This window comes from Narcine bancroftii, chromosome 13, assembly GCF_036971445.1.
Source record: "Narcine bancroftii isolate sNarBan1 chromosome 13, sNarBan1.hap1, whole genome shotgun sequence".
In the NCBI taxonomy this organism is placed as follows: domain Eukaryota; kingdom Metazoa; phylum Chordata; class Chondrichthyes; order Torpediniformes; family Narcinidae; genus Narcine; species Narcine bancroftii.
Window position 1 is genome coordinate 71,543,809 of NC_091481.1, and position 15,040 is coordinate 71,558,848.

Here is a 15,040-nt window from a genome sequence, read left to right on the forward strand (position 1 = left end):
GGTATCAGGGTGAATTTTATCACATGGTGATCCTGGATCCATGAGGCAGCAGTGCAAACTGCTGTGCCAAGGTGCCACTTTTTAAAGGAAGTTGCAATTGTAAGTCAAGAAATGCAACTTGATCCCATAAAAAGCAGCATTTCAATGATCAGATAATGTTTCCAACAGTGCCATCTCAGGAATAAATACGGACAAGGATACCAGGATTACTTCCCTGCTCTTCTTCCAAATTATGCCATAGCATCTTTTGTCAGACTACCGCAACCGATGAGGATTTAATGCAAATTTTCATCCAACAGGTTGTTCCTCTTTCAGAACCACCAGGGGCAGGGGACTGGAGTTTAGCAACAAACGAACCATGATGTAAATGATCAGTCAAAATGGGCCATTGCACCCTCCCCCCCACAGCCAAAAGAGTGTTCTTCATGCACAGGTTAGAGCAATAATCAGCAATGCTAAGAAAAGACAAAAGACGCAAATTAAATCCAAGTACTGAATTTGAACAGTAAACACTAAAGCCCAGAACTGCCATCAAGAAATGCACTGTGTTGAAAGGGTTCATATATATACTGGATTCACACAATATTCTACATGACAGAGTAGGCTCAACCATATTTTTTATTTTCATAATCAAGCAGCTGTCTTAACCCTCCCCCCCCCCCATTTATATATCCATTTATTTTCCAATCTAACATTCTTCAGGTCTTTCTCAACCAGTCATTCAGGTTGTACATTCCAGTCTCTCTAACTTCTGGGCAAAAGGAAAATCTTTCACCTACAAAATTTCATTTTTCTTTAAATTCTAATCTCCTCCCACACCCCACAAAAAGTGACTTTTGATAAAACTGCTCAATAACCACAAGTGTGCAAGCAAATTACTCTTGATGGATCACAAGTTTAACACTAACAGTGCCTAATGATTGGTAATATTTCCAGACATCCAAACAGCACATGAGCATACACATTCCATTGGCATTACAGCCTAGTTGCAGATGCAGTGGATAAGATGTCACTATTGTGAACCCAGATTGAATACCATCTTGCAGTTATATTCAGGGCAGCCATTCTGCAAATTTAAAAAAAAGACCTATAGGACAATGATGGCACCACAAGGTAAGATTTAACCTTGGTCTCTATCCTTGTCCCCATTTTAGTGATATCCTTCATCTATTGGCAAAACAACTGGGTGTTGACGGGGACTCTTTAAAGTCTGCTGTAATTTTGGTAAGGAATAAAGGTGATATATTTTTTACACTGTTTAACCCTCAACTTTGCAGAGCCAGGATCATAACATGATGAACAGACTAGGCTTGAATCCACAGGAGTTTGGAGAAGATGAGCTTAATTGATACATGCAAGACCTTGAGGGATCTTGTTTCATCTTGAAGAATAAATTAGAAGTTTATAAATAAAGCACTTGAGGAAGGATATACTGGCCTTGGAGGCAGTCCAGGAGGTTAACCAGGTTGATCCAGGATATGAAGGGGTCAGACTAAATCACCTGATATTATATTCACGGATCCAGAAGAATGAGAGATCTTACAGAAACATATAAAATTATGAAAGGGATAGAAAAGATAGAGGTAGGAAAATTGTTTTCACTGGTAGGTGAGACTAGAACTAGGGGACACAGCCTCAAGATTCAGGGGAGTAGGGGAGGAGTCTCATGATGGAGTAGTGCCCAGTAGGGTAAAACCAGCCCTCTCCAGAAAAAAAGGTCAAAAAACGACAAAGCTTAACAAATACAAAGTACAAGAAATAGAAGATAAAATTGCAAAGAGAAAGAAAATGGCACCCAAGAAGGAAAACGTAAAAACAACAGGGAAAAAAGAAAAGTTAACGGAAAAGAAAGAAGAAGGCCTTACCTGCACGAAGGAACAGGGAGCCGTGGTAGCAAAGAGTGCCCGATCTCCAAGGTTGGTGCAGGCCCCGTGGAGTCGCGACAACCCCCCCCACCCCCCCCCCCCGACCAGTGGACTGCAAAAATGGCTCTCTGAGCCAAACAAAAAGTGCACAACTGCGCAATCTAAGGTCAAAGGAAACACCGACGGGAGGGGGGCTCAGCTGAGGAGCGGACAACCATGGCGCGACCAGCTGAGGGACGTCCGACACCAGCGCTCTCAGCTGGAAGATGAGGAAGGCAGCAGGAGAGGGAGTGAGGAACCAGGCGAGGAAGAAAGTCGACGGGGTGAACAGCAAGAGGAGCAGCAGCAGGAGGCCCGACAGATGAGCAGCCCAGGAGGGGAGGATCAACAACAAGAGGCCCGACAAAGTGATACAAGCAACTCATCAGGAGAATCAGAAGAAACAGAGATATAAAGAGAAGACACAAACACAGATACAGACACAGAGAAGAGGAGAAGACACAAACACAGTTACAAACACAAAGAAGAGGAAAAGAAGACACAAACACAGATACAGACACAAAGAAGAGGAAGAAGACCAAGATCTTCAAAGAGAAATAGAAGGTAAAACTGATGAACAAAGAGAAATAAAAGGTAAAACTGATGAACAGAATATAGATAAAGTCTTTTTTGAAGAACAAATGAGATCACTAAAAGAATGGTTATCATTAGTTTAATGCAATTAAAAGGAAAATGAAAAGAACAGAAGATAAAATGCAAAGGTTAGAACTGGTAATGACAGAAATAGGGAAAAGAGTAGAGAATGTGGAAGAGCGGGAAACAGCTGTAGAAATGGAAGTGAATGACTTAAGAGAAAAATTGGAAGAAAGTGACAAAAAAAATTAAAGAAACACAAGAGTTGTTATCTCAGAAAATTGATATGTTGGAAAATTATAGTAGACGAAACAAGATAAAAATAGTGGGTCTGAAGGAGGGTAAAGAAGACACAGACATGAAGGAATTTATAAAAGGATGGATCCCGAAGGTTCTGGGAACGACAGAAATGCAGGAAGAAATGGAAATAGAAAGGGCTCAGAGCATTAGCTCCGAAACCACAGGCACATCAAAAACCAAGATCCATCTTCATGAAATTTTTGAGATACACGACAAGAGAAAATATACTGGAACAGGCAAGGAATAAAATTAGAGAAAATAATAAACCATTGGAATACAAGGGTTAAAAAATATTTTTTTACCTAGACATAAGTTTTGAACTCTTAAAGAGGAGTTTAATACAGCGAAATCGACTTTATGGAAAAAAGGTTACAAATTCATATTAAGACATCCAGCCATGCTTAAAATATTTATATCTGAGGAGCAAAACAGAATGTTCTCGGATCCAGAGAAAGTGCAAGAATTCGCAGAACATTTGCAGGACAGGAGAAGAGATGTAACAAGAATGAAGAACGGTGATAAAGTATATATAAAGATGTAAAAACAATGTATATGTAAAGAACTAAAGAGGGAAAAGAGAAGGGAAGGAAAGGAGTAAGGGGGGAGAAGAGAGAGAGCTTTGTTATACGTGTTTAAAAAAGTGTTTTCTGGAGAGGGGGAAAACCATCACTGCAAAATCAGTTGATGCTGCGAACAAGATTGCAATCCAAATGAAAAGGGGAGTTGTGGTTGCCCGGCAAGGGATATAGGGCAACTCAGAGGGGGGGGGGGGGGGGACTTTTGGGGTTAAGATATTAGTGGATGTGGGAACTGCGGGGGTACTCTATGTCTTAAATGTGTTGTCATACATTAAGTGTAATAAGAGAAAACTAAGAGATCAAAATGGGGAAAAGGGGGATGGAGGTGGAAAAGAGGTGTATGCAAGATATAAGATGGCCATGTTGAACTATATGACTATAAACATTAATGGAATACATAACCAAATTAAAAGGGAGGAAACTAAATTTATTGAAGAAGGAAAAAATTGATATAGTATTTGTGCAGGAAACACATCTAACTGAAGCGGAACATAACAAACTAAAGAGAGACTGGGTAGGACACGTAACGGCAGCATCCTATAATTTAAAAGTTAGAGGTGTACCCATATTAGTTAACAAAAATGTACCAATCAAAATAGAGGAGGACATAATAGATCCAGCAGGGAGGTATGTAATGATAAAGTGTCAGATATACTAGGAATTTTGAAATTTGCTCTATATGTGCCTAACGAGGAGGATCAAAAGTTTATGCAGGATATTTTTTTGAAGATTGCAGATACACAAGGAAATATATTGATAGGAGGGGATTTTAACCTTAAATTGGATCCAGTTGGATAAAACTGGACAAAAGACAAGTAAAAAGAATAAAGTGGCCAAATTTATGGTTAAACCAATGCAGGAAATGAAGCTTATGGATATATGGAGGAAGCAACACCCAAAAGAGAAGGAATTTTCATATTATTCGAGTAGGAACAAAACTTATTCAAGGATTGAAATGTTTTTGTTGTCAGCCCATATTCAAGGGAGAGTTAGGAAAACTGAGTATAAAGCTAGACTACGATCAGATCATTCACCATTATAATTAAAAATAGAACTGGAGGACATCCCACCAAGAACATATAGATGGAGGTTAAACTCCATGCTACTTAAAAGACAGGAATTTAGGGAGTTTATTGAACGCCAAATTAAAACATATTTTGAAATAAACACAGAATCGGAGAAAGACAAATTTATATTATGGGACGCAATGAAAGTCTTCATTAGAGGGCAGATAATAAGTTATGTGACTAAGATGAAAAAGGATTACAATCGGGAAATAGAGCAGTTGGAAAGGGAGAAAGTAAGTACAGAAAAGGAATTAGTAAAAAGGGATGATATAGCGAAAAGGAGAGAATTGGCGGACAAAAAAATTAAATACGAAACATTACAAAGATGGAGAAGAACGTAATGAAAACAAAGCAAAAGTATTACGAACTGGGAGAAAAAATACAAAATATTAGCCTGGCAACTTAAAAGAACGATACTGGCATCAAGGAAAAAGGACAAACAAATTACATATAATCCAACAGAGATTAATGAAAATTTTAAGGAATTTTATGAACAATTGTATCAAACTGAGAACGAGGGGAAAATAGAGTAATTTTTAGCTAAAATTGAACTGCCGAAATTGAAAGAGGAACAAATCAAACTAATAAAACCATTTGAAATAGAGGAAGTACAGGATATATTAAAAAAGCTGCTGAACAATAAAACACCAGGAGAGAATGGATTTCGAAATGAATTTTATAAAACATTTAGAATTATTAATTCCTCCTCTCCTGGAAGTAATGAACCAGATAGAAGAAACACAAAACTTGCCAGATTCATGTAAAACAGCAATAATTACAATAATACCAAAGATGGGGAAAGATCCATTAACACCAGCATCATATAGACCAATATCTCTACTTAACTCAGACTATAAGATAATAGCGAAATTATTAGAAAACAGATTAGCCGATTGTGTACCTAAAATAATAAAACAAGATCAAACTGGATTTATTAAGAAAAGACGAACAGTGGATAATGTCTGCAAACTTATTAATCTAATCCACACAGTTCAAGGAAATAAGAAACCAACAATGGGTGTTGCTCTAGACGCAGAAAAAGCCTTTGGCGGAGTAGAGTGGAATTACTTATTTAAAGTATTACAAAAAGTCAATCTACCAGAAAAATATATAAATTGGATTAAAACATTGTATAATGAACCATTGACGAAGGTAACAGTAAATGGATATGTATTGAGTCACTTTAAATTAAGTAGGTCAACTGGACAGGGATGTCCACTATCCCCCTCATTGTTTGCCTTAGCAATTGAACCTTTGGCAGAACCGATAAGAATAGAAAATTAAATAAAAGGGATAAAAATAAAGGAGGAGTATAAAATCAGCTTATTTGCAGATGACATCATAGTATACCTAACAGAACCAGAGGCATCAGTAAAAGAATTACATAAGGAATTGAAGGAATATGGAGAAATATCGGGGTACAAGATCAACGCAAATAAAAGTGAAGTGATGCCAATGAGTAATGTAGACTATACAGAATTTTAAAAAGAATCACCATTGAAATGGCAAGCACAAGCAATCCGATACCTAGGGATCAGGTTAGATAATAAATTAAGCCACTTGTACAAACTAAATTATCAGCCACTAATAAAGAAATTGCAGGAAGACTTAGAACATTGGGAAGAATTACCGCTAACGTTGATAGGGAGGGCAAACTGCATTAAAATGAACGTGTTCCCAAGGATACAATACTTATTTCAAACGTTACCAATGCCTTTAACAAAAAAATTCTTTAATGAACTAAAGAGAATAATAAGGAAATTCTTGTGGAAAGGGAGGAAACCAAGGGTAGCATTAAATAAATTAGCAGAGAGGTATAATCAAGGTGGTTTGCAGTTACCAAATTTTAGAAATTATTATAGAGCTGCACAATTAAGGTATTTATCAGATTTTTACCAGACAAGGGAAAAACCAGACTGGACTAAGATAGAACTAGATAAAATAGGGGAGAAGGTACCGGAACATATACTATATCAGTGGGATGAAAAGCTGGTGCAATATAAAAACTCACCAGTATTGTATCATTTACTTAATACATGGAAGAAGATCCACTTAGAAAGGAAAAAAAAACGAATTATCAAATACCAAAATTACTAGTGACGCAAAATCTGCTAATCCCTTTTACAATAGACAACCTTTCCTTTAGAGAATGGGAGAGAAAAGGAACCAAAAGAATAGAAAATTGTTTTTTCGGAAATAATTTATTAACATTTGAACAATTGAAGTACAAATATGGAATAACTCATGGTACAATGCTTGCATATCATCAATTGAAAGCTTATTTAAAGGATAAATTGGGAAACAGCTTGAGGTTACCTGAAGGAAGCAGCTTTGAATACATGATTACAGACACAATAATAATTAAAATATTTATAACCAAAATGTATATTAAGCTGCAAGATAATGAAAATGAAATAAACTATAAACCTAAGCAGAAGTGGGAAAAGGATCTAAACATAAAGATAAAAATGAAGTATGGGTAAAGTTATGTTCTGGAACTATGAAGAATACAATAAACATAAGGTTACACATGATGCAATATAATTGGTTACACAGGTTATATATCAGTCCTCAAAAATTTTAAAAATGGGATTCAACATTATCTGATAGATGTTTTCGCTGTAAGAAGGAGATGGGAACAACATTACATGCAACTTGGGCATGTACGAAAATAAATACGTTTTGGGAAGATACATCAGATACTAAATAAAATTACAAAAAATAACATATCAAAAAAAAAGAAATATTTCTTTTAAGTAACATAAGAAGTAGAGAATTAGGCCTCAAATTTGCACTCAAAGTGCAAAAAAAATTCATTATGATAGCCTTAGCAGTAGCAAAAAAATGTATAATGTCAACCTGGAAATCAGAAGAGAGCATGAGAATACAGCAATGGTACATGGAAATGAGAATCTTGGACTGAGCGGTTGGTACTGAAAAGAGATTGGAAGTGTTCTGACCATCGGTTGAGGATGGAGATCTTGTCGCTGAGGAGGACTTTGCCGTCTGAGCTGCGCAGCGGGCTTTGGACTTGGGGTGAGGGGCCGTACACAGCCTTTAGAGCCTCGTAGAAACCCCTGAAGTCGCCAATGTCCGCGCTGAGCTGTGTTCGTTTGGCGAGGCTAGTCCACCACTCATTTTGGATCTCCCGGAGTTTGCGCTGAAGATGGCTGCATGCGCGACGGAAGGCTTGTTTTTTCTCTGGACAGGACGGCTTTGTAAGGTGAGCCTGGTGGGCAGCTCGCTTCTTTGCCAGCAGCTCCTGGATTTCCTGGCTGTTTTCGTCAAACCAGTCCTTGTTTTTCCTGGAGGAGAAGCCCAGTACCTCTTCAGTGGATTGCAGTATGGTAGTCTTCAACTGATCCCAGAGGGTTTCAGGGGACAGGTCCGTGAGGCGGGTTGCAACGTCGAGCTTTGCTTTGAGGTTTGCCTGGAAGTTTCCTCTCGCTTCGTCTGACTGCAGTTTTCCAACAGAGCTGGATGAGGTTCCCACCCTGGATGAGACATATAAGGCAATCGAACAACTGAAAAGTGGCAAAGCAGCAGGTATGGATGGAATCCCCCCAGAAGTCTGGAAGGCTGGCGGCAAAACTCTGCATGCCAAACTGCATGAGTTTTTCAAGCTTTGTTGGGACCAAGGTAAACTGCCTCAGGATCTTCGTGATGCCACCATCATCACCCTGTACAAAAACAAAGGCGAGAAATCAGACTGCTCAAACTACAGGGGAATCACGTTGCTCTCCATTGCAGGCAAAATCTTCGCTAGGATTCTACTAAATAGAATAATACCTAGTGTCGCCGAGAATATTCTCCCAGAATCACAGTGCGGCTTTCGCGCAAACAGAGGAACCACTGACATGGTCTTTGCCCTCAGACAGCTCCAAGAAAAGTGCAGAGAACAAAACAAAGGACTCTACATCACCTTTGTTGACCTCACCAAAGCCTTCGACACCGTGAGCAGGAAAGGGCTTTGGCAAATACTAGAGCGCATCGGATGTCCCCCAAAGTTCCTCAACATGATTATCCAACTGCACGAAAACCAACAAGGTCGGGTCAGATACAGCAATGAGCTCTCTGAACCCTTCTCCATTAACAATGGCGTGAAGCAAGGCTGTGTTCTCGCACCAACCCTCTTTTCAATCTTCTTCAGCATGATGCTGAACCAAGCCATGAAAGACCCCAACAATGAAGACGCTGTTTACATCCGGTACCGCACGGATGGCAGTCTCTTCAATCTGAGGCGCCTGCAAGCTCACACCAAACACAAGAGAAACTTGTCCGTGAACTACTCTTTGCAGATGATGCCGCTTTAGTTGCCCATTCAGAGCCAGCTCTTCAGCGCTTGACGTCCTGCTTTGCGGAAACTGCCAAAATGTTTGGCCTGGAAGTCAGCCTGAAGAAAACTGAGGTCCTCCATCAGCCAGCTCCCCACCATGACTACCAGCCCCCCCACATCTCCATCGGGCACACAAAACTCAAAACGGTCAACCAGTTTACCTATCTCGGCTGCACCATTTCATCAGATGCAAGGATCGACAATGAGATAGACAACAGACTCGCCAAGGCAAATAGCGCCTTTGGAAGACTACACAAAAGAGTCTGGAAAAACAACCAACTGAAAAACCTCACAAAGATAAGCGTATACAGAGCCGTTGTCATACCCACACTCCTGTTCGGCTCCGAATCATGGGTCCTCTACCGGCACCACCTACGGCTCCTAGAACGCTTCCACCAGCGTTGTCTCCGCTCCATCCTCAACATCCATTGGAGCGCTCACACCCCTAACGTCGAGGTACTCGAGATGGCAGAGGTCGACAGCATCGAGTCCACGCTGCTGAAGATCCAGCTGCGCTGGATGGGTCACGTCTCCAGAATGGAGGACCATCGCCTTCCCAAGATCGTATTATATGGCGAGCTCTCCACTGGCCACCGTGACAGAGGTGCACCAAAGAAAAGGTACAAGGACTGCCTAAAGAAATCTCTTGGTGCCTGCCACATTGACCACCGCCAGTGGGCTGATAACGCCTCAAACCGTGCATCTTGGCGCCTCACAGTTTGGCGGGCAGCAGCCTCCTTTGAAGAAGACCGCAGAGCCCACCTCACTGACAAAAGGCAAAGGAGGAAAAACCCAACACCCAACCCCAACCAACCAATTTTCCCTTGCAACCGCTGCAATCGTGTCTGCCTGTCCCGCATCGGACTGGCCAGCCACAAACGAGCCTGCAGCTGACGTGGACTTTTTACCCCCTCCATAAATCTTCGTCCGCGAAGTCAAGCCAAAGAAAGAAAAGACATGGAAATGATAAATGTATTCCATTGGACAAAATAACATATAATTTTAAAAAATAAAGTCACAATGTTTGAACAAATTTGGGAACCATACATGGAACATATCAGAGAGAGCTTGCCTACGACCTCCATCCCCAAAAATGATAAGAAGACAAAACGATTTGATTCAGTGTGTAAAAACAGAAGACGCATTTTTATTGTTTATGTTTCATTGTGTGAAGACATTGTTTTATGGTTTTATTGTATTGTATATGTTGAATATTTATTGGTTTTGGAGGGGGTGAGGTGGGGAGGGGAGGGGAAAAAAAAGGGAGAAAATGCCACTGTATATTTAATGAGAAACGTTTGTATATATTTTGATTGATATGGTTCACAGTGTGAAAAATAAAAAAATTATTTAAAAAAAGATTCAGGGGAGAAGATTTAAGAAGATGAGGAAAAACTGTTTTTCCCAGAGAGTAGTGAATCTATGGAATTCTCTGCCCAGGGAAGCAGTTGAGGCCACTTCATGAAACATATTTAAGGATCAGTTAGATAGATTTTTACATAAAAAAATTAAGGGGATAGAGGAGGTAGGTGGAGTTGAGTCAATGATCAGATCAGTCATTTTCTTATTGAATGGCTGGATGGTCTACTATGAGAATGAAGCAACAATTTTTATTTCAAACAGCTGCAAGTCACTGAATTTTTTTAAGGCAGAAATGTTTGGATACTTGGTAAACAAAAGGGTGAATGTTACCAAAAGTAAAACAGGAAAGCAGAGGTTAATGTCAGATGGCCATGTCCTAATTGAATGGTAGAGCATTCTATTCCTAATTCATATGGTTGTATTTATTTAATACTCATTTTTTTTTTCACACCATAAATCACATTAGCCATGATATACACTATTTATTTAATACTCATTGAAGTAGCCATTCAAATTCATCAACTCACTCAGCTCAATTAAAACAATTTTAGGGAATAGAGAAAAAGCAAATGAAAGTAAATATGCAACTAGAGTAGCACATTAGAAGACAGATCTAATGTATTCAGCGTGGAACAGCAAGTAGACCAAACAAGTCAACACTTTGTATAACAAGCACACAACACTCCATTCACCAATCCAACCGGACAAGAAATGCCAGTGATACAAGAAGTGGCTTTCACTCAACATTCCATTTTAAAACTACTGCTCCAACGGTTCTATTTTGTACACTGTTATAAAAGATGTGAATGATTGAAATGTCACCTGCTTCAAACACCGAGGAATTTTAATGCAATGAGTTGAGCATTGTTTTTACAGAAACTTTTAGATCTTGGATCAAATACTTTTCCCTTGACTGAAGAATTATTACTGAAGTTTTGCTTCAGGGCAGACTTCCTTCCTCCAATAACCTGTTCTAAATACAATTCTGTTAATAAAGGCAGCCACTAATTTTTTTTAAAGTCTTCCATACCTGCTACACTAGAAATTGATTGGATACACAACTCCTCCACACTCCTAAACTAGCCCTATTTTCAAAATTAAAATTCACCTCCAATACTGACAGATCACCCAATTCAAGTAACCACATACACCGATGCAACTGACAAATGTATGATTCATGCTAAAAATCTGGAATTACCTCCTCGGGTCAGTGATTTCACTTTTGATTACTTTTACAAAGTTTAATAAACAAAAAAGTAATTGCTCACATTTCAAAATAGCTCAACTAGCCTACTCAAGTAAAAAGGCAAACATCTTCAAATTAAAAAAAGTCCAAAGACAAAACAAATAACTTTAAAATTGCATTATTTAGATTTTTGTTAACAGTGAAGAGGAGAGTGGATAATTTACGCCACAATGTGGAAAGCAGAAGTGAAAGAGGCACAACATGCAAAATGGGACTAACAAGCAATAGGAGACACCAGGAAAATGTTTGAGACAAGAGACTGCAAATACTAGTATTTGGAGCAAAAAGCAAACTGTTGGAGGAGCTCAGCAGCGTCTGTGAAGGGAAAGGAATTCTCTGTTTTGGGTCACGATCTTTCCTTAATTGGAGAGTCCATAACTAAGAAACAGTCACTTGAAAGAGGTGTCACAGATAGACAGATGGTAAAAAAGGTTATCGCTACATTGGCCCTCATCATTCAAAGTACTGAGTATAAAAATTTGGAGGTCATGTAACAGATGTACAGGACATGAGTGAAGCCACATTTGGAGTATTATGTTCAATTTTGGTATCTGTGCAATAGGAAAAATGATGTCAAGAGGAGAGGGTGCAGAGATTTACAAATGTGGTGCCAGGACTTGCGGTTGTGAACTAAAGGGAAGGTTGGATAGGCTAGGACTTTATTCCTTGGAGTGTTGGAGGATGAGGGGCAATCTCATAGTTGTACAAAATTATGAGGGAAATTATCACAGTTTAACCAGAAGTCATAGGTTTAAACTGAGAGGGGAGAGATTTAATAGGAAATTGAGGGGTAACAATTTGAAAAAAATAGGGTGTTAGATATATGGAACAAGCTGCCGGAACCATATTATTACAACATTTAAGAAACATTTGGACAGATACATGGATAGGATAGGTTCAGAGGGAGTGAAAACACAATGCTGGAGAAACTCAGAGGAAGGGCAAAAATACATAAATGACATTTTGGGCTTGAGCCCTTTATCAAGGTTCAGAGGGATATGGCCAGTTGGAACTAGTGTGGTTGGAACATTTTGGTTGGTGTGGGAAAGTTGCCAGAAGGGCCTGTTTCCATGTTATATGGCTCCATGACTGTCAAAGAACAGAGGAGAAAATATTTATTTACACCCTGGTTGAATCAGTGAAAAAGGCAAATGCAATGTCGACTTTAATATCCAGAGGAATAGGATACAAGCAGGGATGTGATGTTGAGGCTTTATAAGGCACTGGTGAGGTCTCAATTGGAGAGCAGGGTACAATTTTGGGCTCCTTATTGAAGCAAGGATGTACTGGCATTGGATAGGGTACAGAGAAGATTTACAAGAATAATTGAGGAACATTTGGCAGCTCTTAGATTGGACTCCTTGGAGTATATGCAGCTCTTAGATTGGACTCCGTGGAGGAGATAGAGCAAAGTTGTTTCCCATGGTAGGGAAGTTAAGGACAACCTCAGGAATGAAGGGCATCCACTTAAAACAGAAAAGCGGAGGAATTTATTTTGCTGCCAGGGCGGCTGTAGAGGCTAAGTCGTCCCCAAGATTGATAGGTATCTGCTTAGTCCGGATATCAAAGGTTATGGGGAGAAAGCAGGGCAATGGGGCTGGGTGGGGGAATGGATCAGCTCATGATGGGAGAGCAGACTCAATGGACTGAATGGCCCAATTCTGCTCCTATATCTTATGGTCTTGGGAATTCTCCATTTAAAAGATTATAAACATTCAGTATATGCAAGAACACACTAGCTAGATTTGTGGACAAGGGAATTAGACATTTTTTGGAAGAGGTAAACTAGATATGTTTTTCATAGGCATTTAGTAGAGCTCCTACATGGAAGACCGCTCCAGAATGTTAAAGGTACAAGAGAACCAAGAGGTGTGGGCAAACTCAATCCAAATTTGGCTTGGTGATAGGAGGCAGAGAGCAGTGGTGGATGAGTGAGTTTCTGCCTGGAAATCTACAAATAGAATATCACAGGCTTTAGTGCTGGGAACTTTGTTGTTTGAATGTAGGTCTGATCAGTAATACTACAGATCATGAAAATTGGTAGTCATGGACAGTGGGGATTGTCTAATGATTTTAGCAAGTGAGACCAAGTACAAGGAAAAGTAGAATAAAGAATAGCCCAGCAACATTAAGAGCTTCCATGCACGTGTAAGAGTGAGGCAAATGATCCTTATAGCCAGGGACACAGAATCACTATACTTGCAAGAGAGAATGTGCAGTGAAGGCTCACCAGATTGTTTCTTGATAAAACAGACTGAATTTATGCTATCTTCAGTTTAGTAGAGGCAGTATAATTAAACCTAGAAAATTCTTGCATGACTTGGCAGATAAGATGCAAAGATGAGGCTTTCCCTGGCTGTGGTGCAATGAATTACGGATCAGTTTCCCAATGGGGGATTAGCTATTCAGGACTAAAAGAAATTTCCATACCCACTGGTACACCCTTTGGCATTCTCCTCCTCCTTCAACATGCAATTCCTCCCTCCATACTATCCTTTCTCCCATACACCCCCTCTTCTACAAGCCTTCACACAATTCCACTGCCTGCCCACCCCTCCTGGCCCTTTTCATCAGACACTCCTCCTTTTGCCACCATGAACTTCTCCTCACCTGCTACCTTTCACATTCTCCCTCCTGCACTCCCCTTCTCCTGCTCCCCACCATTCCATATCCCACCTCTCATCTACCCTATCCTGATCACTCCTCCCCTACACACCTCTGCCTCCTCTCCAAACCCCATCCTCACTGGATCTTGCCCCACCCATCCCTCCCATGGCTCCTTCACCCAGGCCCCCACTCCCCCCTCATGGCTCCCTGGACCCCCCTCATGGTCCCCACTTCCCCCCCTGGACCCCCCCTCATGGTCCTCCTGGACCCCCCCTCATGGTCCCCCTGGACCCCCCCCTCATGGTCCCCCTGGACCCCCCCCTCATGGTCCCCCTGGACCCCCCCTTCATGGTCCCCCTGGACCCCCCCCTCATGGTCCCCCTGGACCCCCCCTCATGGTCCCCCTGGACCCCCCTCATGGTCCCCACTTTCCCCCCCCCCACCGCATGGTCCCCCTGGACCCCACTCCCCCTCACGGCCCCCCCGGACCCCACTCCCCCCTCATGAACCCCTGGACCCCACTCCCCCTATCCCCCATGCCTCTCCCCCACCCCATTGCCCCAGCCCCCCCACCCCTCATTCCCTCCCCGCCCCCACCTCTCAAGCCACTCCTTGAAGAAGCGCAGCTCGGCCATGTGGAGCACGCCCGGGTTGCTCTTGCACAGCTGCACGAAGGCGCCGAGATCGCGGACTTTCTGCGGGTCCATGCTGTCGACACCACCGCTCCGCACCGTGGCCGCCGCCGCACTGACGCGCGCCAATCAATCACGGCGCGCGCGCAGAACCTTCTGGAACCTGCCCTCCCACTCCCGCCTCCTGCCGGCGCCTGGGTCCACTGTCCGTCCCCGCTCCGCGAAGCCAAGCCCAGGGCGGCCCGGCGCCAAGCGCCCCCTCTCCCCGGCAGCGGCAAGGAGCGCGCGTGCCGATGCCCGTGCACCACCGGCTGCCCGCTAGCTCGCTAACAGCGCCGACGGGCCGGCAGCGGCGCGGGCACCCGCCAGATGGCTGACCTCGCCGCCAGCCAATCACCATTGAGCATGGCGTCA

At 41.7% G+C, this 15,040-nt stretch overlaps 1 protein-coding gene across 1 annotated transcript in view; it reads right to left on the bottom strand.

Annotated features, from left to right (window-relative positions):
- st13 (ST13 Hsp70 interacting protein) overlaps window positions 1-14,933 on the bottom strand; it is a 43,749-nt gene extending 28,816 nt beyond the window's left edge. The window contains exon 1 of the mRNA XM_069909030.1: window positions 14,592-14,933. Coding sequence (XP_069765131.1) covers window positions 14,592-14,701 — 110 coding nt within the window. The 5' untranslated portion in view covers window positions 14,702-14,933. The remainder of the gene's footprint in view (window positions 1-14,591) is intronic.
- Between the last annotated feature and the right edge of the window lie 107 nt (window positions 14,934-15,040).